We start from the raw sequence: 13,517 nt of genomic DNA on the forward strand, positions 1-13,517 counted from the left end.
AAACCAGGAAGGCCGGGCAGCTCAGGGTCGAGGGGCTGGACCACAAGGCCACACGCAGCGTCAGAGCCCCCCTCAACACACACTCAGGGTGGGGTGCAGGGCCGCAGGTGGGGCTGGCTTGGTCTTGTGGTGGTTTAAGCGGGAGGTGGTGGAGGTGGCCCTGGGCTCACAGCTGCCTGGTACCCTCAGCATGTGCCATGGTGGTGGGGAGAGGGCTTTGGTGGTTTTTTTATGAGTCTGGGAATCTCTGGAGTGTTGGGAGTTGTCTACAGGGTGCACAGGCTTGGCCAGACCCCTGCAGCATGCTGACCTGCTGCCTGTCAGGAGCAGACCCACCGGGAGGCATGGGAAGGTGAGACCAGCCAGGCCCGTCTGGAGGGGCCATGTCGCGGTGGCAAGGGTGGCCCAGGCGCACCCTGGAACAAGGGTGGCAGTCTGGGAGGGGCCAAGGTGAGACCCTCAGGCCTGGCCCATCAGGGTGAGCGGCACTTCTTTGGGGGTGAGGACACCTGGGGCTGCTCCCTTGAGGTCAGGTCGAAAAGCTGGAGGACGACACAGCTGCGTGGGGGCCCAGCCCGGCTGACTGAGAGATACCCGTGTCCCCCTGGCTGGCCCCACCGGCCCCAGCCTGCCAGTGTCCCCAGCAGCCGTGGGAGGCAGGCCACGGCCTTCCCGTTCCTCTGCGTGTCCCCCACGCGGTGGGGTAGAGCAGAGGAGGAACACAGAGCCCTGGGTGTGGAGAGTCAGGTCTGCAGAGCCAGGAGCCCCAGGCTGACTCCACGCGTGACTTGAGAAGGGCCTTTTCTCTAGTTGTCCGGCAGCTTCCCCTTCACCCAATTAGGAAACCACAGAGACTTATTTTGCTTAATGGTCTATGAAAACGTAGAGGGTACGTACGCCTGCGCCTCATTCCTGTTCCAGAATTGTATCGTTTGTCACACTAAGTGCTGGACAGTTGTCCCAACAGCCACACGGTGGCTACGTTTTTCTTTAGCAAAACCACACGAGCGCGTCCCTGAAGTGTCACTGTTGCCTGCCCCTTGGATGGGGCCGGATTTTTATCGTGTGTTCATGGTCGGGCTTCAGGAAGGTCATAATCCCGGAAGACGTACTGAAAACATGTGAGGGCTTGCCTTTTTCTGAGAAGGGGATCCGTATCTTCCTCTTTAATTTCTCGGGGGTCACTCACCCCCAGTGAAGCAGGCAGCATCAGGGGCGTCACCTCGTCCCTGCCTGTGGCCCTTCTGGCACCTACTACCGCCACAGAGGACACGGAAGGGCTGGCAGCAGGGTTTTCAGGGCCGGGTCTGGACGGTGGGTCTCTGGGCCACGGTTGCCATGCGCCTGCATCCTTCTCCCTTCTTGCCATTTGCCCGGTCAGATGCCTGCCTGGCCATCAGGTCCTGGCCAGAGGCTCCTGCGGCTCCTGAGACACCCTGGTTGCTGGCAGGTGTCCTGGTGGCCCCTGGCTCTCTTGCATGGGAGCCTGAGGTCTCAGGGGCCTCAGTGGCTGCCCCACTGCCCAGCCTCGCTGTGCCTGCTCACCCAACACACTGTCACTGCCGCTGGGCCTGGAGTTTTTGTTCTTTTGTTGGGGGGAGGTCGAGGAAGCCCTGGGTTTAAAATATAACAAACTAAAAAGACCCAGCAAGGGTCCTGGGGACCAAGTCGCTTGAGGTTCCATTTCTAGAATCAGAACCGGTCCGGCAGCACCCAGCAACAGACATCTGAGTAGTGGGTCTTCATGGTGCAGGGTTTGTGGAAGGATGTGGCTGGGAGGACCCACGTTCATGGGGGCCTGTGGGACCCCCTCCCACACGGACCGCCCCGCCCCCTCCCCGCACCGCCCGCCCCGCCCCCCCCACCGCCCGCCCCGCCCCCCACCGACCGCCCCGCCCCCCCCTCACCGCCCGCCCCGCCCCCGCAGGTCCACAGCAAGGACAAGAAGTACGTGTGCAAGCTGTGCAGTCGCGTGTTCATGTCGGCCGCCAGCGTGGGCATCAAGCACGGGTCCCGCCGCCACGGCGTGTGTGCCGACTGCACGGGCCGCGGCGTGGCCGGAGCCCTGGACGGTGGCGGTGCCGAGGGCTCCCCCGAGCTGTTCACGGGCGAGGGGCCGTACCTGGAGGACGCCGAGGACCCGCGCGGGGAGGCCGAGGAGGAGCTGGGCGAGGACGAGGACGACGCGGGCCTGGCCCCTGAGGACGCACTGCTGGGGGACAAGGACGACGAGGACTCCCCGCGGGGGCCCCACAGCCCGGCCGGGGGGCCCGATAGGGACTTCGCCTGGATCGCCTAGGCGCCCCACCTGTGCACCCTTAGGGTCCTCACTCCCCGGCAGGGCCGTGCAGACCCCTGGCAGCCCCTCCTCCGGGTCCCCTCTATTCTGCTCCTGCCCCCAGACTCACACAGAAGCCGGCCCTGTGGGCTCAGAGGCAGGTGCGACCCCAGCACCCGGGGGCCCTGGGACCGAACACAAAGTGGGTGCGCAGGGTGGGACTGAGCACGGGAGAGCGCGTGCTCCCAGCTGGCCCGGGACTGATAGGGGGTCCGTGCAGGTGCGCCTGGCCGGGGCGTCAGGAGAGCCCCTGTGGCCTGCCTGGCCTCTGGAGGCAGGAAGGGCCAGTGGCCAGGTCAGGGTCAGCGCTGGTTGGGGTCACGTGCGCAGTCCCCGAGGCCACAGGTCGGAGAGAAGTTGAGGAGAATTTGCAGCACGGAGCTGCGTTCAGTGCTCAAGTCCACCCTCCTCCCTCCCTTCTGACCTCCTCTGTCCCACTTCTCAGCAGCCTGGTCACTGCCTGCGGCCACTGCTGCAACCTGCCCTCGTGGCTCTGCCACGTTGTGCAGCCTGCAGAATCCAGGCCCATGTACAGAAAGCCCCGGCCTCCTGCCTCCGGGCTTTGGTGCTGAACACACAACAGCTGCAGAGGGCCCCCACTGCAGCCGAGGGCTCCCAGGTGCTATCTTCCGGGGGAGGCGGCTGCATGGGGACCGAGGTGCCCGCTCCCCCCTCCCCCCCGGGCAGGGCTCTGTGCTCCCAGCTGCAGGCCGCTGGGGGTCCCTTTTGGGGCTGCAGGCCGCTGGGGGTCCCTTTGGGGCCTCTGCCCTTTGTTCTGTGTGCACTTCCTTGGAGAGCCAGGGCTGGCCTCGTCCCCTCGGCTCTGCGGTCCCGTCGCGCCCAGGCCACTCCTGCTGACCCCCTGGGTGCGCTTGCCTTTGTCGCTGCTAACACTGGAGGTGGTGTCCCGACTGCCGCGTGCTGCTCGCCTTCCGGCGCGGTAACCAAACTTTCTGAGTAGTGAGAGACAGTGGGGTAGTTACATAGGTAACTTTGGCATTATTTTTCTCCCTTGAGGAAACATACAGAGTTGTCTTTCTTTTGGCTTGTCAGGTCCGCTGGCTGTCTTTTTAAAGGAGCTTACGACCTGCTCTCTTTTTTTCTGAGTGAAAAGCCAGGGCCAGCCTTGTGCCCGGCTGGTTGGCCAGCACCACCCCTGTGAGGACGCTCCCCAGCTGGATAGACGGCCGTCTGTCTTCTTCCTTGTTAAGGCTGTCTCTGAGGACACTCAATTTAAGACATTCCTCTCCTTCTCCCACCTCGCTCCGCTGCACACCGCCAGTCCCAGAGCTCCCCGCCCCACCCCTTGCGTGGACCTGGGGCCCTGAGCTAGAGCCTCGCTGGAGAGACCGTCTTCTTATTTCTCTTTTTCCACAGACTGTAAGCCAAATGGCTTTTACCAAGCTTTTTATTGTGTCACATCTATTCTTTCTAGGTGGAAAAAGGAAGCTCCCACAAAACCCTAATTTAGGTTCCGGTGGTGGCCTGGAGCACGTGCCCCCAGTAGCACCCTGAGCACCAGCCTCTCTGGCTGCCTGAGTGGATGTGCAGGCGCCGTGCTGTCTCTGAAGTCCTGCCCCCGCGTAGGAGCACAGCTTTTTTTTTTTTTGTGAGGAAGACCAGCTCTGAGCTAACATCTGTTGCCAATCCTCCTCCTTTTTTTTTTTCCCCCAGAGCCCCAGTAGATAGTTGTATGTCATAGCCGCACATCCTTCCAGTTGCTGTATGTGGGATGCCGCCTCAGCATGGCCGGTGAAGCGGTGCGTCGGTGCGCGCCCGGGATCCGAACCCCGGAGCCACCAGTAGCGGAACGCGATCACTTAACCGCTAAGCCATGGGGCTGGCCCAGCTTTTGTTTTAATAAAATTGGCTGCCGTTTCTGTCGGTTAGAAGAGGGCACTCTTGATGGAGGTGTCGTCTGGCTTGCCTGCACCCACATCTCTCCGCTGGGGACGCTCTGAGCTCCTCAGCGCTGGTGTCCTTCAGAGAAAGGGCCAAGATCTTCCCCAGCTGTGGCCATGGCCGGCTCCTCCTGCGGTGGGGGTGAGGCCAGTGGGGGCAGCGGGGGGCTCGAGGACACACTTCCCTTTCTGCCTTCCCCAGGGAGGCCCAGCCCAGCAGGGCTGTCAGAACCGTGTATCCTCCCGCTTTCTAACCACTTTTATAAACAGACTGACTTTCTTATAAAATGCATTTGGAAACCAGACCTTTCTTACCAACAAGTGTCTCTGGACTTTGTACTGGCCCCACCTCTCAGGCCGCCCTGCCCACGCCCCGGCCACCTCTGCCTCTGCACTCAGGATGTCCTGCTCTTTCTGATCCCCTTGCTCCCGCTCTGCACCGCCCTCGCTGGCCTGCTTGGGGGTTTGTTGTCAGCACCACAGGGCATTTTCTTCCTTAAAACCAATACTGTACTGAAAACCGAGGGTCCCCCTTCCTGCCCCACCAGGTTCCCCAGGTGCTTGCTGCGTGGCAGGTTCCTTGTTCTCGTGTGCAGTTTGCTGGTCCGAGAGTGTTGAATTTCACAGATGGAGATGAACACATCACCTCTCAGGAGGCGGGGAGGGAACAGACGTGTCATGAAGAGGTTTTTTTACGTGACCTTTTTTTTTTTAAAATCAATGTTGAAACTAATAAATATTTTTTTACGAAGAGGAAAAACTGTAGATTACATTTTACGTTTTGTACTTTTTCGTTTGTGTTTGTCTGGATGTTGGTGTTTGCAACACCAAAGTGGAACACAGTCGGTTGGGTGGTGCGTTCTGGAGGGGGGGGCGGGGAACCATGACGCTGGTGTCGAGCTTGGATCCTGACCAGGTGGAACGTGTGACTCCGGGCTTGGGGAACAGTCACAGCACTACCAGGACTCAACAGGGACCTCACCTCGAGACACAGCTACTGCTGCCCACTTTGCACATCTTGCTTTTTAAAAAAGAAAACTCTGAGAAGATGCAAAAACTGGAACTTTTTGCAATATTATGAAAGATAATGTTATTTTTGCTCATTCTGTGACATGTGCAACTCTTAAGAAAGCCATACTTAATGGTGGTTGTTTTCATTTTTTAGATCCTCTGTTGTATTTTGTACGCAGCCCTTTTAGAACTCTGTGTAGTGAGGGTGCTGTGTGTGCTTTTCTTAAATATTTATTTTTTCAACATGCTTTCAACCTGTCAACAAAAACAAAACAGACAAAAAAAGGGCAGTGTTTGAAAATTGTTCATTTTTTTCTGGGGATAATCTATAGTATATCGACTTTATATTAATTATTATAAACCTGTGTTTGTATTGGAAATGTGTTTAATATTGGGGGAGATTTTCGTAATCGGTCAGTGGGAAATCACAGCTCTGTTGTCCGCTTCTCTGTAGCCATAGGACAGGTAAACAGTACTTTCTCTAGTGGTCTTGCGGTTTCTTGTCGGCCTGGGTGCACTCTGCGCCTGCTTGTGGGTTTCCTTTCTATGATGGGGTTAGCTTAGACATTCTTGCAAAACGATCACTTTCAATAAATTCGGAAATTGCTGCTCACACCGATGCCTCGTGTGTGTTTCAGTGTCCCCTCCTCTGGCCTCACCTTGGGTGCAGGTGGCCAGAGAGTGACCCGCTAGCCCTTTGTGGCCTGATGCCAGCCTCCCTGGCCCACCTGCCCACCGCCCACCTGTGGCAGGGTCCTAGTTCCAGGCCCTTCCCCCCAGGAAGCAGACTCGGTTTCTGGAAAAAACTCAAATCTTTAATGTTTCTCCGCCTGGCGCAGCCCAGACGCAAGACACCTGAGCTTTGAAAACATGATACAAATGTCAACCCCAGGGGCCCTCGAACCGTCAGGTTAAGTGTGGGCAGGGGAGGCCCCTCCCTGACACCCCTCAAAGTGCATCAAGGACTGGCTCCCGTGTGGCTTCCAGGCCCTTCAGCACCCTTGACAAGTCCCTGGGCCCACGGGCAGGCAGGGCAGTGCTCCCCCCCCCAGGGACCCCGGGGCCAAGGGGGCAGTCATGGGGTTTGGCTTTAGTGCAAAAGGCTGGTTTCTTCAGAGGCACTTTGAGTGATGGAGCCCCCCCACCCCACCTCTGGGGGTCCAGGGTCACTGGCTCCCCCCTCCCCATTAAAAAGTAGACTCTGTGGCTAGAAGATGCCCCTGGCCAGGAGGGGTGGGCAGCTTATTTTCCCCTTTCACGAGCCCGGGCGGGCAGGCAGCAGCACGGGGGTGGGGCTCAGTCCAGGAAGCGCTGGCAGGCCTTCTTCCAGCGGCAGGCCGTGCACCACAGGTCCCGGTGCTCCATGCCGTATACTTTCCGGCACTTCTTGGCATCACCTCGGGGCTTCCTAGGGGGAAACATGGGGATCATGGGGTGCTGTCGGGCCAGGCCCATCCTTGCGGGGCCCCTGCCCCAGCCCTCAACACACACGCACCTCGGGTTGGCAGCAAACTTGGAAGGCAGGGCTGGTGTGCAGGCCCTGACTGTGGGGGGTGGTGGCTCCAGGTGGACGGGTGCTGGGCAGCCCTGAGAGGAGACACAGCTGTGGCCTCGCTCCCCTCTGGGGCACCCTGAGCACCGACCCCAGCAACTGCCTGCGGCCTCTCCCACCTGGTAGGCGTGGTCACGGTGCCACACCTGGGGGGTGGCCAAGGGCTCTGGCAGCTCCAGGTGGGAGAAGGTGAGTGGCACAGAGGCAGTGGGGGATGCCGGGCTCAGGCTGGCCAGCCCGCGGGTCAGTGTGTCCAGGCCAGCATCCAGCTCTGTGTAGTAGAAGTCCTCCTCGCCGTCACTCTGCTCTGGCTCTGCTTGCCGCCTGCTGGGGACACAGCGGGGGGAGCTGAAGCGGCGGCCCACCTGGCCCGCCCCCCCCTTGCCAGCCCCACCGCACCGCAGGTGCACCAGGCGGACGTGTCTCTGCATCCCGGAGGCCGTGCTCAGCACCTTCCCGCAGCGCTTCCACAGACACTGGAACAGCACCTGCGCCGAGCTCTGGGCAACAAGGGCCGGTGGTCATGCTGGGCCACATGTGCGTCCCGCCCCGAGCGCTGCCCCCAGGCTCACCTTCCTCTTCCTCGGGGCAGGCTCCCCAAACAGGAAGTGGGCTGCCTCAGGGGGCAGCGGGGGCGACGGGGTAGACGGAGAGGACTGGTCACTGGCTAGGTCCCAGCCCCAGTCTCCACTGCTGCTGCTGCTGCAGCTGCCTGGTGGCTGCACTGGGGCCTCCTTCCAGGGCTCCAGGCTGGCCTCTGCGGGGACACACCAGTGCTACTGTCAGGACTTTCGGCAGGCTCAGGCTGCTCTGCAGAAACTGCCAGCTGCGAGTCCCTTAACTCTGAGCAAACTCTGTTCACAGGCGAGCTTGGTGGGCAGAGCCTCCTGGAGGCGGCAGTGGCCAGGAGGAGCTGGCATGGCAGGCTGGGGACTAGCCTCCCCAGCACAGGGAAAGATACACAGAGAAGTCTTCTGTGGGAAGATGCCTGGCCAGCCGGGTGGAGATGGACAGGTCACAGAGGCCTGCAGACCTGGGTACTGTGGCTTGGCCTCTGTGAGGGGCACTGGGAGTCCTGATGTCCGTTTTAGGCCTAAACAGGTATGTTTAGAAGGTCATGTTCCAGGAAAGGGCACTCTGCTTGCCCCACACGGGCTAGCCAGCTGTAGGGTCCTGGAGGGACAGTGGTCCTGGGCTCTGCCCCCACCCCTACCCTGTGCCAGGCCCTAAGTCTCACCTGTGCTGAAGGCCGCAACTGGGGCCCCCAGCAGGAGGGGGCTGGTGGACAGGCTTGTGAGGGCCGCGGCAGCCATGACCTCGTCCAGCCGGGCTTTTCCTGCGGGGGCTCTGGAGGAGATGGGGGTGGGACGCCGGTGGGGCCCAGCAAGCACTCCAGGCCCCTCCCCTGGCCCGGCACACGCACACGTGCAGGCCTGGACACGTGTGTGTGCACCAGGCTCTCTCACTCCAGGCGCTGGGCAGGAGGCCCAACTCCACCCCCAGCTCAGATTGCAGAGCCCCAAATCTCCAGGAACCACCAGGAACAGGGCCTGGGCTGGGGCCTACCCGAAGCCTGACTTCTCTGCAGCCTGGGCTTTGTTCCACAGTGGCTCCCTCAGACCCTGGTGCTGGACAGGGGTCTGAGGCCCCACTGATGAGGCCAGGCCAGGCCCAGCCGCCACTCCCCCCCATCACACATTAACCAGGGTTGTGCAACAGCAACTGTGGGCCTAGCGCCAGGCCTGGGAGGGCAGGAGCAGCCAGCAGTCAGCAGCAGCAGCCAGGGGAGACTGCGCTTGAAGCACAAGTGGGTCCCCAGGCCCCAGCCAGCCAGGCCAGAGCCCGCCCCGCCTGCGCAGCCAGCCCGGTGTCAGGCACCCAGGAAAGTTTCCCTGCTGGGCTGGGGAAATGGTGGTCAGAAGCCCAGGGATTCCTGGGCAGTTGACCCAGCAGCCAGCTGCGCAGCCTCTTCTGCACAGAGACCGACAGCAGCTCCCTCCCAACTCTGCACTGTGGCCCCAGAGTTTGAGGGGAACAAAGATATTAATACATTTATCATTTCTGCTCAAGTTCTCCTGGGCTGGAAAGCTAGGGGTGGGGGTAAGAAACCCAAGTTCGGACCCTGACCTGCCCCCACCGAGGCCCCCGGTAGGGGGGTCGGGAGGCACGTGCCTGTGCCCCACCCACCACCCCTGCACACACCGGTGCACCTGTACACACTGGACCGGCTGACCTCTGCGCTGGCACCGGGATGTGCGCCGACGGCGGTGGGGGCCCCGCCGCTCCGGCCCATGTCCCCGGGGCCCCTAGGTCCGCGGCCCGAGGTTCCGGCTCCTGCGGCGGCGCGAACTCCAAGCCTGCAAAGCCGCCGCCTCCGAGAGGGCCCTGCGGACCGGGCCGGCTCAGCGGGGGCGGCGGCCCGGGGCCTCCCCACCCCCGCCTCGGATCCGCTAGGCACACACCCCGCGCCGCGGCCGGTGCGGCCCTGACCCCGCCCCCAGCCCCGCCCCCGCGCGGCGGGAAGCGCCCCGCCCGGACCCCGGCCCCACGGACACGCGTGGACCGGCACGGCACCCTACCCGCCCCGCCCCGCCCCCGGAGTCCGAGCGGCACCGACGCCATCTTCGCGGCTCGAGCTCGGTCAGGCCCCGCGCCCGGTACCTGCGGCGGCGCAGACACCGGCACGGTCGCGGCCGCGGGGTCCCGGCCGATGGCGCGGGGCGGGGGACGCCCGCAGCCCGGGCCGGGCGCCGGGGGGCGCTCGGCCTCCATGGTCGGCCGGCCGGGCGCCAGGCTGCAGCAGGGAGGGCGGACGCTCGGACTCGGCCCCGGGCCGGGCCGGGCCGGGCTGGCCGGGCCGCGACCCCCGCCCTGAATCGGCCGCCGCCCTCGCCGCGCGGCCCGCAGGCTGCCGGCCAGCCCCGCCCCCGCGCGCCCCGCCCCGGCGCGCGCCCATTGGCCCGCGCGCTGTATCAACACTCGAGGTGGCCGGCCGGCCGCGCCCCCATTGGTCTGCGCTCCGGCGCCCCGCCCCCACGCCGGCCCCGCCCCCGGGCGCCGCTCCCGCGCTGGCCGCTCCCGCGCTGCCGGGGAAGGGGCCCAGCCCGCCCCGCCCCCGTCGCCGGGGAGGCCTCCTCCTCGCGGGGTGCCCGGCCCGGCAAGGGGCCGCGTCCGCTTGGCGGGCTTCCCGGGACCAGGTTACTCTTTAACGCACGACTACCCACTCACCCAGCCTTACGTAAATCCGGGGCTGGCGGCGGAGCCCTCCCTTGGCCTTCGGGGGCCAAGTCCCACCGTGGGGCGGCCACCCTGCCGGCCGGGCGCACTGCCCCCCAGGACCCACGGCCTGGGAACCACCTCCCGCGCTCGCCTCCCTCCCTACACTGTCTTCTGAGCCTCACCGGCCGGCGGCCTCAGGTGGCAGGGCCCGGGCCCCCCAGGTCGGAGGAAGCCTGTCCCGAGGCCAGGGGGATGCCTCTACTCCTTCCAGAGAATCCCCCAACCCTCCCAAGCTTTCGGAGAAGAGTAGGCTGGGAGGCACGCTGTGTTCATCCTCCGCACTGGGATTTATTAAGACGCTGGCCTGGAGAGGCCATGCGGCCAGGACCCCGGGGACGTCCCGGGCTGGCAGCCCTGGGATCTGGAACTTGTGCTGTCAGCTGTGGCGGAAGTGGGGAGTCCGGCTCCACTCTGGAGGAGGGAACATCTGTGCTTGGTGTTGTGGCAGGGAGGAGTCGGAGACCCCTCCCTAGGCTGAGGCAGGAAGCAGGGGCCTCTGTGCCCTGCACATGTCCACTCATGCTAATAGCCAGAGCGGGGGGTGGGGGGTGGGAGGGTCTCTAGGTGCTCAGGGGCTCCTATCTCCTGGATGCTCTCATACACGTTTTCTGGGCAACTGTTGTCCACGCCCTGGCCCGTGAGTGGGAGGGCCTCATAGGCCAGGTCACTCCCCAGAGCCAGAATCCTTCCCCCACCCTTGGGCTCTGGCTGGTGTGTAGCAGGTCCTGGGTTCCTCCTTTTAGACTTGTTGACCCTGGAGTACAGGATGTCCACCTGGAAAGAGGAAGCCGACCCAGGGAGGGGTCAGCACCATCCACTCTGCCAAGGATCTGCCCACCCACCCACCCTACCTTGCCCCCTCCACTTTACCTGAGCGGCTGGGGTCACCTGGGCCTTCCCCTGCTCCACGGCTTGGGGACCCAGACCTGTTCCCTGGAGCTTCTGGATGCAAGCATACTCAGCCACCATGGGTCTGGCCTCAGGCCTAGGCCTGGCACAGCGGCTGGTCAGCCGTGCCCCTGCCCACACCACAGGGTTGGCTGCCAGGCTGGCCCTGGGAATGGAAGCCAGCCCCACATTGGAATAGGTGGCCTCGGGGCTGATGGAGGGTGCTTGAGGCAGCTCCCGGTGTGAGAATGCTGCCAGAGGCCTGGTGGTGTCTCTGGACTCCTCCAGCCATTGTGGGCGCAGGAGATCCATGCTGACAGGCCTTGGGGCTGGGGGTGGGGTCAGGGCAGAGGTCATGGGGTGCAGTGCAGCAAGCCCCTCCCGGCACCCAGGATGCCCCTCCCAGCTCTGCTCACCTCTGCTGCGACGAGGGCCCCCGTGCAGCTCGTGTAGTCTGGTGTCTGACTTGCTGAGGGAGCAGAGGTGGGGTCGTCTCAGCAGTGACTGGGGGCAAGGAAGGCTGGTCGGTCCCCTGCTGGCCCCTCCCTGGCCCTGGGGACAGCCTGGCACTCACCGCTTCCGCTGGCACCACACTGCCCTGCAGCCCGGCCCGCTGCCTCTGCACCTGCTTCCTGGAGGCAGGAGGGGCGTCAGGCCAAGGAGGCAGACATGGGGGCAGGGGCGTCAGGCCAAGGAGGCAGACATGGGGGCAGGGCGTAGCTTCTGGTTCAAGCCCAGTAGGGAGGTGCGTGCACAGAGCCAGAGGGGATCTGCCTGGAGCCCCACCCCCTCTGGCCACAGAGCTGAGCCAGGTCCCACACAGAACCCAGGCCAAGGGTGGACATACCTGTGGCAGGCTGTGCACAGCGCCCACAGCCAGAGGAGCAGGACAAGGCACCCCAGGACCCAGAGGGCAGGAGGCACTGAGGGCACCTGTGGCCCCATCCTGTGAAGCTGTGAACTGTCCTGGGGGCGGAAGACCGGGGTTCTGGGGGCTGACTGAGGGACTGGTGCCCACCTGGCAGCCCCACTTCTGCACCTCATGCTGCTGGGCGTTCTCCTCCCCTTGGGCACTCTGACTCAGCACACAGGAAACCTCAAGGCTCCACAACCCCTCCCCCCTATAGAGGCTACAGCCTTGGCACCCACCTTCCCGCTCTGGCAAGGTGTGAGGAGGTGTGCTCTGCCTGGCCCTATGAGTACCCAGGTCGGCAAGGATGACCCAGGCAATGGCTGAGCAAGGCCTGTGAGAAGGGGCAGGGCAGCTGTGACCTGGCCAAGGCCCCGCGGTGGTCACTGCAGCCCAAACCTGAGACCTGGGGAGGCCCCTGAGATCACGCCCCTGGGCCTTAGAGCCACGGGCGACTCACCTGCAGCCCTGCCCTGCCCAGAGATGGCCCTTGCCTTGGGTGATACCTATCCATCCACTACAGAGCCTGGCCCTGGAGGGGCTGGAAAGGTGGGGGTAGCAGGCAGGAGGGGCTGTTTTGGGCTCCCCTCCCCACCTCTCCAACCGTCTCTGCAATTGGCTCTGTCTGCTTCCTGGGGTCTCAGCAAAGCTGCTAGGGGTGGGGGCCCACCACACAATCAGCACAGCCTTTAGTCCAGCAGCAGAGACTGGGGGTAGGGTGTCCCTGGCGGTGGGGCCAGTCTGCCCAGACCCAGGGAGTAGGCTTCCTTCACAGAGGACCCAGGCTGGCTAACCTGGTCCCAGCCCAGGTCCCAGTGCCCTGACCTGGTAGAGCCCAGTCCTCCCAGAGCCCAGTCCTCCCAGAGCCCAGCCCTGAGCTGCCCCCAGGAGGCTGGGGACCTGGTCAGGGTGGAGGCCGGAGCAGGACTTACCAAGGCCGTGGGCGTGGCAGCACCTCCCCAGCCCTGTCTGGGGCTGGCCAGGCGGCTCGGGTACCTTGAGGAGCAGCACCTTCGTGCAGCCCTCAGTGAGCTCCCCCTCACTTCCTGCCTGTGCACTCACTGCACCCCCCACGCAGCCACTCAACCCGCTGCTGCAGCTGCTCCCGAGGCAACCACCACCCTGGCCTTACCCACCTGCTGTGGCCCCTGCCTGGGGTCTAGACTTGACTGGTGGGTGTGTGCTGCAAGCCGGCACCGTTCCAGGAGACTAACTCACGTCGTCTCCACCCACAGTGAGGTGGGCTGCAGCTGGCGAGACAGGCCCAGCACACACGGGAACTGGGCGGTCTCACGGCCGCCAAGCGTTGGGGCTGAACCCAGGCTCTTGGGCTCCCAAACCCACCCCGCCAGGTCCTCCTGCCTCCTTAACAGCACTCCCCGAGGACCTGTCACAGCTCAGTCTCCTCCCACTACTGCAGCACCACGCTCCACCCATTTGAGGGTGTCAGGCCACATGCAGGCCACCCTGGCTCTGACCCGCCGGAGCTGCTGGCAGTGCCCCCTCTGGGAGAGCAGGGAGAACGCCAGTCCTCCTGGGCCCTCCGCCTCTGGGCAAGGGGCAGTGGCCTCACTTGGGACCCCTCCAGCCCTGCCCCCCGGCCCGGCACAGAGACTCCTCTCTCCCGAAAGACCCCAT

At 63.8% G+C, this 13,517-nt stretch overlaps 3 protein-coding genes across 7 annotated transcripts in view; 1 reads left to right on the forward strand and 2 right to left on the reverse strand.

The window, feature by feature from the left end:
* The window catches only part of ZBTB46 (zinc finger and BTB domain containing 46), a 69,462-nt gene extending 63,597 nt beyond the window's left edge, over positions 1-5,865 (forward strand). The window contains exon 5 of the mRNA XM_087444949.1: positions 1,928-5,865. Within this exon, the coding sequence (XP_087301075.1) occupies positions 1,928-2,299 (372 nt within the window). The 3' untranslated portion in view covers positions 2,300-5,865. The remainder of the gene's footprint in view (positions 1-1,927) is intronic.
* Positions 5,866-6,043: 178 nt separating this feature from the next.
* SLC2A4RG (SLC2A4 regulator) lies at positions 6,044-9,658 on the reverse strand. 2 transcript variants are annotated; one of them, XM_087444952.1, is made up of 8 exons: positions 9,464-9,652; positions 9,036-9,187; positions 8,040-8,149; positions 7,375-7,559; positions 7,202-7,302; positions 6,922-7,126; positions 6,746-6,837; positions 6,044-6,658 (listed from the first exon to the last, which is right to left on the reverse strand). In XM_087444952.1, exons 1-8 carry the CDS (start codon positions 9,572-9,574, stop codon positions 6,547-6,549), a joined length of 1,068 nt encoding a protein of 355 aa, XP_087301078.1. In that variant the 5' UTR covers positions 9,575-9,652; the 3' UTR covers positions 6,044-6,546. The 2 variants fall into 2 exon arrangements, with proteins under 2 accessions (XP_087301078.1, XP_087301077.1); XM_087444951.1 differs by having other exon boundaries at positions 6,746-7,126; positions 9,464-9,658.
* A 257-nt stretch (positions 9,659-9,915) lies between these two features.
* On the reverse strand, positions 9,916-13,462 carry LIME1 (Lck interacting transmembrane adaptor 1). 4 transcript variants are annotated; one of them, XM_087444960.1, is made up of 5 exons: positions 13,016-13,462; positions 11,817-11,935; positions 11,544-11,601; positions 10,952-11,473; positions 9,916-10,855 (listed from the first exon to the last, which is right to left on the reverse strand). In XM_087444960.1, exons 2-5 carry the CDS (start codon positions 11,912-11,914, stop codon positions 10,604-10,606), a joined length of 930 nt encoding a protein of 309 aa, XP_087301086.1. In that variant the 5' UTR covers positions 11,915-11,935; positions 13,016-13,462; the 3' UTR covers positions 9,916-10,603. The 4 variants fall into 4 exon arrangements, with proteins under 4 accessions (XP_087301086.1, XP_087301087.1, XP_087301085.1 ...); XM_087444961.1 differs by lacking the exon at positions 13,016-13,462 and adding an exon at positions 12,812-12,891; XM_087444959.1 differs by lacking the exon at positions 13,016-13,462 and having other exon boundaries at positions 10,952-11,298; positions 11,386-11,473; positions 11,817-12,082.
* Between the last annotated feature and the right edge of the window lie 55 nt (positions 13,463-13,517).

The sequence above is a fragment of the Ceratotherium simum genome, chromosome 21 (assembly GCF_057802395.1).
Source record: "Ceratotherium simum simum isolate JZ-2026a chromosome 21, ASM5780239v1, whole genome shotgun sequence".
Taxonomy (NCBI): domain Eukaryota; kingdom Metazoa; phylum Chordata; class Mammalia; order Perissodactyla; family Rhinocerotidae; genus Ceratotherium; species Ceratotherium simum.

Excerpts from the sequence above, each read along its gene's own strand:
- SLC2A4RG (XM_087444951.1), bottom strand. The coding sequence starts at position 9,574 with ATGGAGGCCGAGCGCCCCCCGGCGCCCGGCCCGGGCTGCGGGCGTCCC. Across the intron at positions 9,188-9,463 it reads CGGTGTCTGCGCCGCCGCAG|GGCCCTCTCGGAGGCGGCGG; the intron begins GTACCGGGCGCG and ends CCCGGTCCGCAG. Across the intron at positions 7,127-7,201 it reads GTCCGCCTGGTGCACCTGCG|GCGGCAAGCAGAGCCAGAGC; the intron begins GTGCGGTGGGGC and ends TGTCCCCAGCAG.
- LIME1 (XM_087444958.1), bottom strand. The coding sequence starts at position 12,013 with ATGAGGTGCAGAAGTGGGGCTGCCAGGTGGGCACCAGTCCCTCAGTCA. Across the intron at positions 11,602-11,816 it reads CTGTGCACAGCCTGCCACAG|GAAGCAGGTGCAGAGGCAGC; the intron begins GTATGTCCACCC and ends TCCTGCCTCCAG. Across the intron at positions 11,474-11,543 it reads GTGTGGTGCCAGCGGAAGCG|TCACTGCTGAGACGACCCCA; the intron begins GTGAGTGCCAGG and ends CCTTGCCCCCAG.